The sequence below is a fragment of the Suricata suricatta genome, chromosome 1, assembly GCF_006229205.1.
Source record: "Suricata suricatta isolate VVHF042 chromosome 1, meerkat_22Aug2017_6uvM2_HiC, whole genome shotgun sequence".
NCBI lineage: Eukaryota > Metazoa > Chordata > Mammalia > Carnivora > Herpestidae > Suricata > Suricata suricatta.
Genome location: NC_043700.1, coordinates 173794484 through 173808369, shown reverse-complemented (window position 1 = coordinate 173808369; position 13886 = coordinate 173794484). Strand labels below are relative to the sequence as shown.

The 13886-nt window shown below is 39.2% G+C and overlaps 1 protein-coding gene and 1 non-coding gene across 2 annotated transcripts in view; both read left to right on the top strand.

Moving 5' to 3' along the window:
- Window positions 1-1627: 1627 nt before the first annotated feature.
- LOC115303802 lies at window positions 1628-1818 on the top strand. Its single transcript, XR_003914247.1, has one exon. It is a non-coding gene; the product is annotated as a U2 spliceosomal RNA (small nuclear RNA).
- Window positions 1819-4614: 2796 nt separating this feature from the next.
- Window positions 4615-13886, top strand: part of TBC1D19 (TBC1 domain family member 19) — a 144738-nt gene continuing 135466 nt past the window's right edge. Inside the window, exon 1 of the mRNA XM_029947755.1 lies at window positions 4615-4822. Within this exon, the coding sequence (XP_029803615.1) occupies window positions 4724-4822 (99 nt within the window). The 5' untranslated portion in view covers window positions 4615-4723. The remainder of the gene's footprint in view (window positions 4823-13886) is intronic.

Here is a 13886-nt window from a genome sequence, read left to right as displayed (position 1 = left end):
ATTCATTTTTTAGAGTGAGAGAGACAGAGCGTGAGCAGGGGAGGGGCAGAGAGAGAGGGAGACACAGAATTCGAAACTGGCTCCAGACTCCGAGCTGTCAGCACAGAGCCTGATGCGGGGCTCAAACTCATGGACAGCGAGATCATAACCTAAGCTGAAGTCAGATGCTTAACTGATTGAGCCACCTAGGCGTCCTCTTTGTGTATGTACATTTTAATGTTTATTTATTTATTTTGAGAGAGGGATCAGGGGAGGGGCAGAGAGAGAGAGGGAGAGAGAGAATCCCAAGCTGATAGTGTTGTAGAATCTGGTCTGGATCACTTGGCAGAAGAACTAAGTGGCACTCATTTTACACCAGTGAGCTCAGAGGAGATCATTCTCCAGAGGTCTGAGCTCAGAGCATTAGCAGAGGGAACAAATCATAGCCAGTTACCTCTGCATTCCTCATTAATCAGGGACAGGTGCTTCCTATTCGCCCTGTCGGCCATCTTAGGGCAGATTTTCCCTATCATAGCACAGCCTGACGTGGCCAGATCCCACCAATTGCGAGATCATGGCCTGAGCTGAAATCAAGAGTGGGACACTTACCCCACTGAGCCACCCAGGTGCTCCTTGTTTGTATAGTTTTAACTACTTAGATGCGATTGGATTCCTTTTGCTGTTCATCTGTTAGGTTGCACCATGGTTCACTCTAAAGTGTCAGGTGGGACACCTGGGTGGCTCAGTTGGTTAAGCATCCAACTCTTGATTTTGGTTCGGATCATCTCACCTATTGGTGGGATAGGGCCGTGTGGGGCTCTACATGCTGACAGCTTGAAGTCTTACTTGAGATTCTCTCCCTCTCTCTTTCAAAATAAATAAACTTTAAAAAATGGCAGAACTAGAGTGTTTTCCCAATTCCCGTCCACTCTGCATAGATTAAGGATTTCCAAGGCAAAGTTCTCCTTGTGAGATGGAGATGGAAATCTACACCTTTTGTTTCTACAGCGACAATGACTTTAAAGTAATAAAATTTCTGGGGCCCCTGGGTGGTTCAGTTGATTTAGTGTCCAACTTTGCCTCAGGTCATGACCTCATGGTTCGTGAGTTCGAGCCCTGCATTGGACTCTGTGCTGACAGCTCAGAGCCTGGAGCCTGCTTCAGATACTGTGTCTCCCTCTCTTTCTGCCCTCTCCCTCTGTGCACTCTTGCGATCTCTCTCTTTCTCAAAAATAAACATTCAAAAAATTAAAATAATAAAATTTCTAGAAACACAGGCAGGAGTCCAGGGTGCCTGTCTACCATTGTAGCTCTTTGTGTACTGGCCTCACTATCTCTTTGAGACCGAGAATTTTTTGGGAGAAAGGACCATTTCTTACTCATTTGTATTCCTTGCCTTTCTTAGCACAGAGCAGGTGTTCTGAAAAGTTTTGTGAAATTGAATTGGAAAAAGAGAACAGAGGGCATTTTGGAACTGAATTATAACCCAACATATCTGCTTCTATGTATGTAAGACACAAATCTTCAAACCAGAATTAAGATTTTTTTTTTTAATTTTGCTTGGACAGGGCTTTCGAATTAAATCCAAACTTCTTAATTGCTGCTTTAAAGACTGCAAATTGTTGTCCCCTTAGAAAAAAACTTAGCGATCACTTCTCAGCCTTTTGGCTAAGATCAAGCGTAGTATCTGTTCTGGTCAGCTTAATATCTGACGCGTCCTCTCTTGGAGGACGGTATATTAGGGGAATTTTCAGAGCCGGGAGCGGGACTAGGAGTTTCCTCCGTCCGCTCCGCGCATCGCCCTGGTATTGCAGTGCTTCCAGGAGCGGTGCCCACCCCACTTCTGTCCTAGGCGGGTCTCCCAAAAGTAGACGCTGGTCTTTGCTGGTCTTTGCTCTCCGTCGGGCGGCTCCTTCTTTCCTGAAGGACCGCCGCGCTTCCGGAAAAGGCTTCTTTGCTTCCCGTCGCCTCTCTGTCGAGTCCTCTTGCGGGCGGCGGCTCTCTTTTGCCTCCGTCTCTTAAGAGTTTGGGGGCTTTGTCGTTCCCAGTCGCTCTGACCTAGTCCACATCCAGCATCCCACTCCCCCATCACCTTCTCCCTTCCCTTTGATACCCGACCCCTTTCTCTGTCCCTTCGCCCCCCCACCCCTGGGCCCCCAAGGTCTTTGGATCCCTGAAAAAAACAAACAAACAAACAAAAACTTAGCTTAAAAAATTTTAAAACATTTATTTATTTTTGAGAGACAGAGCATAAGCAGGGAGGAGCAGAGAGAGGAGACACAGAATCCAAAGCAGGCTCCAGGCCCCAAGCTGTCAGCAGAGGGTCCAACATGGGGCTTGAACTCGTGAATGGTGAGATCATGACCTGAGCTGAAGTTGGACACTTAACTGACTGAGCCCTGTTAGAAAAAATTTTCCAAGCCTCTATCTGTGCAAAAACTTGTGCTGGACACTTTCACATGTGTTGCTACCTTAATTACTTTCCATTCCCTTGTCAATAACATTGGACATTATTTTTATTTACTCATCTCAAATTTAATATTTAATTTATTAATATTTATAGATATTTTAATAATAGGTACATCTTTCCCTATAGTGTGCCCTCAGGTAGGTATTCTTCCTTCCTGCTACAGACAAGGAAGTTGAAACTCTAACAGGGGAAGAGACTTATGCAATTCCAGGATACATAGCAGAGAGGGAGCTAGGTTATTTTCTGACTGCAGGTACCATGGCCTTCTTCTGCTCCATAGTTCCATCTTCTTTCCTCTCTATGTTTATGACCCTTCTCAACCTAAGCATTATATTTTTAAGCTTATTTATTTATTTTGAGAGAGAGAGAGAGAGAGAGAGAGAGAGAGATAGGGAAAAAGGGAGAGAATCCCAAGCAGCCTCTGCACCGACGTTGGGTTTGATCTTATGAACCATGAGATCATGACCTGAGCAGAAATCTAGAGTCAGACACTTAACTGACTGAGCCATCCAGATGCCCCTCAACCTAAGCATTCTTATCTCTTTACTTATTAATCACCTCACCCCATCCAATCTCAAAAGAACCCTCTCCATGGTTTTCTTTTTCTGTGCAAAGTGACGTTTGTGCTGGAGATTTATGCATGGGCGGGGTGTTGGGATGGAGTGGCTGTAAAGGGTTGGGGAGATTTACTCATCTACAAGTTGGAGAAATTCAGAGCTGCAGAGAAATGTTTGTAGAGAAACTACATGCTTTGTGGAGTCTGCCATTAATTACTTTTATGTACTTTTTTTTTCCTGCCTCTTTTCAAAGATGTTTTTAATCAACAAACACGACCAATGGGTTATTTGGAACCTGTATTTACCATCGCAATATTATGGACAGTAGTGTTAGGAATACCAGGGTGTTGTGCAGGAATGCCGAAGGTCCAGGCCTTTCGAATTTCTATCAGATACCTGCTCTAGTCCTTTGCTTCTCAGAATGTAGTTCTTGACCCATCAGCATCACAATCTCCTTGGAGTTTGCCAGAAATGCAGATTAGCAGGTTCTACAAGAAGCCTATTGAATCAGAGGATCTGATTCAATATTCCACTGAAGTTTAATGTAGCTAGGCTAGAGTAGCTTTTACAGGAATCTTGGTCTGTTTTCTTGGAATCTTACCTTTTCTTTGCTTCAGATACATGCATAAACACATCTGAAATTCATTCTGCATTGTTTTGGTGAGGTCATTGTAATGTTGATATTATTTCATAGGGATTTTTTTTTCCAGCTGCCTTTGGGAATGCCATTCAGTTAGTTAAATCAGTTTCTTCTAGTTGTACTAAAAATCTTTATTCATTTCTTTGAAGGCAAGTATCTAGTCTTACTTACCTTTGTGCCCACCTGGTTTCTTGTATGTAAATGTTCAACAAGTTGAAAACGGAATGAAATTTCTTTTTGAAAGCTGGATTAATTTTGATTGATTGAATGAATACACGGAAGAAGAGGACTCTAGATGGTACATCCCTTGGACTGGGGCAGTGTTCCGGCTGTCCTTGAATTGCCAATGCTTCACAGAAAGCCTATCAGTAAATGCTTCTTGGTTAAGTTGTAGCTGTTTGATGAGAAGAGGTTGCCTAGTTATTCCTGGTATAAGACCCCAGAGAATGAAACAGAAGTGGAAATAAAATGAAGTGCTAGTCACTTTCACAATTGTTATCTCAGCTAATCATCACAACATCTTGTGAACTGGTATTGTTTTACAGAGATAGAAACTGAGTTCTGAAATGTAAGCACCTCACCCAAGTGTACATGGCTAGTGTCAGAACCTGATTATCCTTGGAAGTAATTTCCCACGTAACTGTGTGCACAGCCCCGTATCTGCAGAGGTTGAAAGGTGGAAAGGAAAGGACCCATTATAATAAAACACAAAAATACACGACTCTGAAAAGATCCATTACAATAAAACACAAAAATAGACGACTCGGAGTTCCCCTTGCGCATCTGAGGCTCCATAGCTCTGGAAGAGGTACAGGGAGCAGGAACAACGGCATGAAAAATTACCCTCAAGCGGGACGTTTGTTCCTCCTGCGGAACGAAAGCGCTGGGGCCTTGCGCCGCCGGGGGGGGACCAGAGAGGAACGGACTCACGGCCCGGCAGTTGCCTGGTAACGCCCGCTGAAGGAGTCCCGGCGTCAGAAGGTCCCGGAGAAGTGTCACTGGCCCTGAGTGGGACCCCATAGCCTGTTCTATCCACGCCGGCCTGTCCCCGCGGCTTGGCGGGCTAGGGCAGGGGAAATGTTGCAGGAGGAGTCGGATCTTTCTCTCGTTATTGCCCAGATAGTCCAAAAGCTCAAGGGCTCCAATTTGTACGCACAGTTGGAACGGCAGGCCTGGGTGAGTGAGGCCGAGTGGGAAGGGATGGAGACAGGCGGGGCCGGGGCGGGGCCGAGGCGATGCGGGGGCTCGGACCACCTGCTCACCGAAGCCGGAGCCCGCCGCTGGTCTCCCCAGCCCAGCCCCGGTGCACAGACAACCTCCCTTGCAGGTGTAAGCCCCCCTGGCTCAGCCTCGCGCGTCGCGTATAATAGATTTTTAAAGGGTGGGGCTCATCCCGCCTTTAGGCCGGAGAACGCGGAGCGTGTTCATTCATATTGCAGTCCTTTCCAGGGTCTAATGTTTTAAGCTGCTAGAATCAGTAGTGGTGGGTGGGACCACGTCTTCTCTCACATTTTTTTGCCCAGTGGATGGGTTTGGGTCCCTTCCCCGTCCTTCCCCACCCCCCCGCCTCCGTCGTAGGTATCTTTTTGCTTTCTGTCAATCTGTCACCTTCTTCACCCTGTCCTCACTGCAGTGATTTCCTTTTCTTTTTTTATTAGACAAAATTTTGTTAACGTTTTATTTATTTTTGAGACAGACAGACAGACACACACACACACACACACACACACACAGAGCATGAGTGGGGGAGGGTCAGAGAGAGCGAGGGCGACACAGAATCTGAAGCAGGCTCCAGGCTGTGAGCTGTCAGCACAGAACCTGACGTGGGGCTCGAACCCATGAACTGTGAGATCATGACCTGAGCTGAAGCGGGCCACTTACAGACTGAGTCACTCAGGCGCCCCTGCAGTGATTTCTTACTTTATCTCTCCACCCAGCACTTACTGAGTACTTTCTAATGTTTTAAGTTCTTTGTATGCAGAGATCCATCAGGAGATCTCCGCCCTTTTGTGTGAATGTCTTAGAAATGGAATTATACGGTATGCAAATTTTTGTGTCTGGTTTCTGTCATTTAGCATAGTGCTTTTGAGATTTATTCATATTGTTAGTATTTCAGTAGTTCTGTTCCTTTTTGTTGCTGAGTAGTATTTCAGTGTTTGAATGTACTGTTTGTTTATCCATTTGTTACTTGCTGGGCATTGTCAGTTATAGTTATGGGCCATTTCCGGTTATAGAGATTATGAATAAAGCGGATACATACATTTTGATATAGCTTTTTGCTTAAATATTTTTCCTTTCTTTTGGTTATATACCTAAGAGTGGAATTGCTGAGTTCTATGGTAAGTGTATGTTTATTTAATTTTGCAAGAATCTGCAGACTTTTCCAGAGTGGCTGTATCACTTTGCATTTCCACCAACAGTTATGAGGGTTTCAGTTTCTCTGCATCCTTGCTAATACTTGATATCAGTTTTTATTATTAATTTTTGCTTATTAATTACACTCTTCTGGTAGGAGATAATGATATCCCATTGTGATTTTAGTTGCATTGCCCTTATGACTAATGATATTGAGCATCTTACCATATGTTAATCCCTTCTTTGATGAAGTAGTTTGTGCAAATCTTTTGCCCATTAAAAAACTTGTTTGTTCGAGTGCCTGGGTGGCTCAGTGGGTTAAGTATCTGACTTGGGCTCAGGTCATGATCTCACGGTTTGTGGGTTCAAGCCCCACATTGGGCTCTGTGCTGATAGCTCAGAGCCTAGAGCCTGCTTTGGATTCTGTCTCCTTCTCTTCCTGCCCTTCCCCCTCTCACACTCTGTTTCTGTCTGTAAAAAATAAATAAATGTTAATATTTTTTAAAAAATTGATCTTTTATTGTTGAATTGTAAGTATTCTTTATATATGACACAAGTCTTTTATCAGATATGCATCTTGCAAATATTTTATGTCAATCTGTGGCTTAATCTTTTCATTTTCTTAACTGGATGTTTCAAAGAGCAAAACTTTTTATTTTGATGGCAATTTTTTTTTTACCAGTTTCTTCTTTTGTGATTTGTGTTTTGTGTGCTTTACCTACGAATCTTTGCCTAACCCAAGGCCTCAAAAAGTTTCTCCTATGTTTGGTTCTAGACGTTTTATAGTTTTACCTTTTACATTTATATATGTAGTGCATTTTGAGCTAATTTTTTGGTATAGATAGGTAGATGTCCAATGTCATACCTACTTTCATTACATATTTGTTGACACACTTATCCTTTCTTCACTAATATTGTTGGTTCTTTTGTTGAAAATTAACTTAGTAACACATATACACATACATACAACTATTTCTGACTATTCTGTTCCACTGACCTATTTGTTTAGATTTTTGTAACTTTATAGTAAGTCTTGAAATTGGGTCGTTTCCAACTTTGTTCATCTTTTTCAAAATTATTTTGGCTACTCCAGATCATTTGTTTTTCCATATAAAGTTTAGAATCATCTTGCAAATTCCCAAAAAATTTGCTGGGATTTGGACTGGGAATATGTTGAAGTTGTTGATCAATTTTGGGAGAATTGACATGTTAACAATAGTGAATTTTCTGCCTATGAACATACTTTATCTATTTATTTCTATTTTATTTTCTCTTGTTAGTGTTTTATAGTTTAGTATATTTTGTTTAGATTTTCCCCTAAGTATTTCTTGTTTTCTTGATGCTATTATAAATGCTGATTTTTGTCTCATTTCATTTTCCAATTGTTTGTTGTTAGTGTGCAGAAATATGATTGCTATTTGTATATTTACCTTGTATCTTGTGATCTCACTAACCTTACTTGTTAGGTATAGTACACTTTTTGTAGGTTGCATAGGATTTTCCAAGTACATGTGTCATATGTGAATAAAGACAGTTTTTCTTCTTCCTTCCAGTCTTCTTTTTTTCTTTTGTTTTTGTTTTCTTGCACTGGCTAGTGCCTCGACTGCAGTGATATATAGGTGTATTCTATTAGGTTGAGGAAGCTCTCTTTTATTCCTTGTTTTCTCAGAGTTTTATTATGAATGAATGTTTAATTTTGTCAGATAGAAATATATATATTGCCTGATTCAATTCGCTAATATTTTGTGGAAGATTTTGTGAATATTTTCATGAAAAATATTGTATATGGTTTTATAAAACTTGTCTAATTTTATCAGGTAATGCTGATCTCATAAATTGAGTTGAGAAATTTTCCCTCTTTCATATTTTCTGGGAGAATTTGTATAGAATTAGTATTATTTCCTTCTAAAATATTTGGTACAATTCCCAATAAGGTCACTGGGGCCTGGAGTTTTCTTGGTGGGAGCATTTTTGATAAAAAAAAAAAGTTAAGGAAAAAATATATTCAGGACTATTCAGGTTATTTACTTGTTGAATATTCCATGTGTGTTTGAAAAGAATGAGCTTTCTGCTCTTGGTATTCTAGAAGTGTCAATTAGGCCAAGTAGATTGACAATTTTAAGTAAGTATAGGATGGAGGCTTGCTGAGTATGGAAGCCACCGTCAACACAGTCCAGGGTCAAGCTAGGCTTGAGTTTTGTTATTACTGTCGATAGCTTCAGTGGCTCATAGGCTTCAGATTTGGTGCGCTGTTGTAACTTTGTGCTTTGAAAGGGTTCTGGAGTTCAGGAAGGTTTGTCTCACTGTTTGCTACATCCTGTGCTTTCACCTGCCTCTGCTTGCTTGTGCCACAGAGAGAGGTCTCTCTCCCTACTCTTACCTTTCTCTTAGCAGTAGAAAGTTGTTACTCAGTCCTAAGCTCATGGTAGAAACAGGCAGTCTCTAATATACAGTCGGTTTGCCGTGGGAATGGGTCTTTCTCAGTGTTTCTTCTCCCCTTGGCAGCCAAACTCTGCCTTGTGCCTGTGGCAGGTAATGCATGAGAGAGAGACTACTGACCCTCATTAGAGCTGGCTCCTCTCTGCTTTGTACTGGTGTAGGATCCTGGGCCCAAGAGTTGGTTATATTTTATCTATCTGTCTGTCTGTCTGTCTAATCTATCTATCTATCTATCTATCTATCTATCTATCTATCTATCTATCATCTATCTGTCTATCTATCTATCCATCCATCCATCCATCCATCCATCTACCTATTTATTTGTACCTTGTGGTAAGATCATTTTTGCGTCTCTCTCACCCCCAGATACAATTAACTATTGCCTAGTCGTCAGGGTGGGATGTTTTCTGAGCCCTCCCTCAGAGGTTTAAGGTCATTTCATCAAGGAGAGGAGAGTTTATCTAAGGTAGTATGGTTTTATTTGTGTCCCTTCGTGTGCAGCTGTGCCACAAAGAAGGGCTCTCTGCAGTTCTCTGCTCTGCCTCCGTTCTTTTGGGTGGGAGACCCATCAAAAAGAGTGTGAAAGCGAATGTAAATTCCCCTTGTGTTTTGAACTCCTAGTTATTCTAGGCAGACATATTACCCCACATACAGTCTACTGTAGCTAAAATTTTAGCTGTATTTCTTCTTGCTTGTATGGTAGCCTCCTTTCCTCCTGTGCTCTGCCAAAGTAAAATAGTTTGGAGTCCCATTTGTCCTTGGAGGGGCTTGTTTTCTTTGAAATTTAATTCACTTGATTGTCCTACAGCTTCAATTTTGTGGTAGGTTCAAAAGTTATGACTGGGTAGATTTTACCACTTTTTCTCATCATTAGGGTAGGAACTGGTTTTCTATATCCTGTGTGTTAGTAGAACTCCAATAATAATGTTGAAGGATTGCATCTGTGTCCAAGAGCAAAATTACTCTGCAATTTTCCTTTCTTATAACGTCTTTCACAAACTTCATATCAAGGTTATGCTGGCTTGATAAAATGAGTAGAGAAGACGTTCTTCCTTTTTTATTTTTTGTTTGCTGCAAGAATGTTATGAGATTGTGTTCTTTCTTTCTTTGGGGTTTGGAAGAATTCTCCAATGAAGTCTGTGTCTTAGAATTCCTTTTGGTAAGGTTTTGTTTGTTTAGTTTTTTTTTTTTTGTTTGTTTTCTAATTAGCAGACTTTATTATTTTTTTTTACTTTATTTATTTATTTTGAGAGAGAAAGAGAGAACACACAAGCTGTCAGTATGGAGCCCGTTGTGAGGCTCCCACCCAGAAACCAGGAGATCATGACCTGAGCCCAAACTAAGAATTATATGCTTAACCAACTGAGCCACACAGAGGCCCATTCATTCATTCATTCATTCATTTATTTATTTTTAGAGAAAGTGTGAGCAGAGAGCAGAGGAGCGGGGCAGATGGGGAGAGAATCTTAAACAGGTTTCACGCTCAGTGTGGAGCCCTGCTCGGGGCTTGATCACATGACCCTGGGATCATGACTTGAGCTGAAATCAAGAGTCGGTTGCTCAACCCACTCAACCCACTGAGCCACCCTGGAGTCCCTAGCAGACTTTACTGCTTAGAATAGTTTTAGGTTTACAGTCAAATTGAGCAGAAGATATATAGAGTTCCCATATATTCCCCTTCCCTTGTGCAGTTTCCCCTATTACATCTTGCATTAGTGTGGTACATTTTTCACAATTGGTGAACCAATATTGATACACAATTATTAAATAAAAACTATAGTTTACATCAGGATTCACTCTTTGTGTTGCACAGTTCTAATGGCCTTGACAAGTGTATAACTGCACATATTCAGTACTTCAGTATCTTGTAGAATAGTTGCACTGTCCTAAAAATCCTTTGTGTCTCTCTTACTCATCCTCCCTCCTTTCCTCCCAAGCTCCTGGCAACCACTGACTTTTCTGTCTCTGTAGTTTCACTTTTGAGAATGTCATATAGTCAGAATCATGCAGTATGTAGCCTTTTCAAACTGGCTCCTTTAACTTGGTAATATGCATTATGTTCCTCTATGTCTCTTTGTGGCTTGATAGCTTTTTATTTTGAACACTATTCTATTGCGTGGATGTATCACAGTTTATTTATATATTCACCTATTGAAGGACATCATGGTTGCTTCCAAGTTTTGGCAGCTAAAAGTGCTAAAACATTCCTGTGTAGATTTTTGTGTTGACATAAGTTTTCAGCTCACTTGGTTAAATACCAAGGAGCCTGACTGCTAGATTGTATGATAAGATTATGATGAACTTTGCTAGAAACTAACCATTTACCTTTTAATGTGGCTGTACCATATTACATTCCCATTACCAATAAATGAGAGTTTCTGTTGCTCCACATCCTCATCAGCATTTTGTGTTATCAGTGCTTTAGATTTTTTTTTAATGTTTTATTTATTTTTGAGACAGAGAGAGACAGACCATGAGCAGGAAGGGGCAGACAGAGAGGGAGACACAGAATTGGAAGTAGGCTCCAGGCTCTGAGCAGTCAGCACAGAACCCGACGCGGGGCTCGAACCCACGAATGTGAGATCATGACCTGAGCCGAAGTCGGAGGCTCAACCTACTGAGCCACCCAGGCGCCCCAGTGTTTTAGATTTTAACTATTCTGATAGATGTGTTAACCTTACTGTTATTTTATTTGGAGTTCTTTAATGACATGTCACACTCTGCTTCATTTCAGATGTATATTTCCCTTCAGTATATCTTCTTTGGTGAGATGTCTGTTCAGATCTTTTGCCCATTTTTAAATTGCATGCTTTTTCTTATTGTTGAATTTTAAGAGTTCATTATATTTTTTGGGTACAATATTTTTTTTATCCGTTATGTGTTTTACAAATGTTTTCTTTCAATCTGTGGTTAATCTTTTCATTTTCTTAACAATATCTTTTGCAAAGAAGATTTTAAACTTAATGGAATCCAACTGATCACTTTATTCTTTTATGGATTGTGCTTTTGGTGTGTCTAAAAATTAATCGACAAACCCAAAGTCAGTTAAGTTTTCTCTTATCTTTTAGAAGTCTTAGAATTCTGGGCTTTGAATTTAGGTCAGTGATCCATTTTGAGTTACTTTTTGTGAAAGGATGAGATCTGTATCTAGATTTTTTTTTTTTTTTTTGCATGTGGGTGTCAAATTGTTTGGATACAACTTGTTGATATTTTAAAAAGACTGTCTTTGCTCTTCGAAGATTTCAAAAAATTGCATTTGCTCCTTTATCAAAGATCAGTCAGTTGACTATGTTTGTATTGGTATTTCTGGGTCTCTAGTCCATTGATCTGCTTGTCCATTCTTTCACCGTTACCACACTGTCTTGATTTCAGTAGCTTTGTAAATAGTTGAAGTTGGGTGGTGTCAGTCCTCCAACTTTGTCTTATACTATAGTATCATATTGGCAAGATTTTTAATAATATTAAATTTTAATAGACATAGGAATATTGAAATTTTTCTATTCCTCTTATTCTGAGTTTTGATAAATTGTGTTTTTCAGGGAATTTATTCATTTCATTTAAATGATATAAATCATTGGCCTAAAGTTTTTTTATAATAAACTTATGTTTCTTTTTAATGTCTGAAAATTCTATTATAATTTCTGATAGTGGTAGTTGGTGTGCATGCATGTGTGGTGTGTGTGTTTGAACAGTTTTGCTAGGGGTCTCTCAATTGTATTAATCTCATCAAAAAACAATTTGGGATTTGCTGATTTTGCCTTGATTTTGTATCATATCTTTATTATTAATTGCCTCCTTTTTTTAGGATTGATTTGCTGGGGTTTTTTTTGCTATGTTTTTGGTTTGTTTGTTTAGTTTCTGTTGTTGTTATTAGTTTCTTGAAATGGAAGCATACATCATGGATTTGAAGCCATTTTTTATTTTTAAAATACACATTTAAGATTATAATTTTTCTTCTAAGCACCATTTTAACGGTATCTGACAGTTTTAATGAGTCATATTTTCATTATCCTTTCATTCAAAATATTTCTTAATAATTTTTGTGATTTTTAAATTTGACCCAAGGGTATTCTAAAGGATATTGCTTGGTTTCCAAGGAATGAGATATTCTATTTATGTAAACTATTAGGGACTTGTTTTGTAACCTAGTATATAATTGATTTTGCTAAATGTTTCATGTGCACTTGTAAAAGATGTGTTTATTGTCACTTTGTTCAGGTTTAGCCCTATATGCCACTGAGGTCTACTTTTTAATTATGCTGTTTAGCTTTTCTACAGTCTTAATGAAATTTTTTCTGCTTATTTTATAGCTGTTGACAGAAATATGTTAAAAATCTCCCATTGTGATTGTATATTTGTCTCTTTCTTTAATACTCTCAATTTTTTGCTCTCTGTATTTTAAGGCTATTTTATTGGTTGTATAATATTTATATTGTGATATCTTCATGAGGGGTTAACCCCTTGATCATTATGAAATTTCTAGTGAATTTCTTGCCTTAGAATCTGTTTTGCTGATGTTAGTGTACCTATACCAACTTTCTTTGGTTAGTGGTTTCATAATATGACTTTTTCCATACTTTTATTTTCACCCTTTCCATGGCTGTATTTAAGATGTGTCCCTTGAAATCATCAGCATAATATAGTTATTTTAAAAATCCAGTCTAATAACCATTGTCTTAAATTTTTTTTAATGTTTATTTTTGAGAGAGAGAGACAGTGAGCAGAGTATGGGCAGAGAGAGAGAGAGAAAGGGAGACACAGAGTCTGAAGCAGGCTCCAGGCTCTGAGCTGTCAGCACAAAGTGAGGTCACCTGAGCTGAACTTGGACACTCAACTGACCGAGCCACCCAGGTGCTCCACAGCCATTGTCTTTTAGTTGTATTGTTTAGTCTCTTTATATTCAGTGAACTTACTGATATACTGGGTGTATTATTTCTTGTCTTAATATTTGTTTTTTGTTTGATTACTTGCTTTATATTCTGTTTTCCCTTTTTTCTAATTATTTTGTTATTTTTCTCTCCATTAATGTGATAGTAACATATTGTTTTACTGTTTTTTAAATAGCTACCTTAGATGTTACAGAATTTATTTTTGATTAATGTTACCTAAATTACATATGTAATACATACATCTCATAAATTATTACTTTTACTGTTTGCCTGTTGTATAATTCTAGAACTTAGAACACTTTACTCATTTATGGCTCTTTGTTATTTTTGTGTGTAATTTAAATCCCTCAAGACATTGCTCTTATTATTTTGTAGTGTCAATAGTCCATGTTTACTCATTTTTAACTATATTTTTATCCATTTTTTGATCATCATTTCCTTCTACATTTCCATATTTACTCTAGGATTATTTTTCTTCTATAGCCTTTTTTAACTCATCACACCTATTTTCAAAGTGCTTAGTAATTGTCTCAGTTGCTTCTTTGATGCTTTTTTCA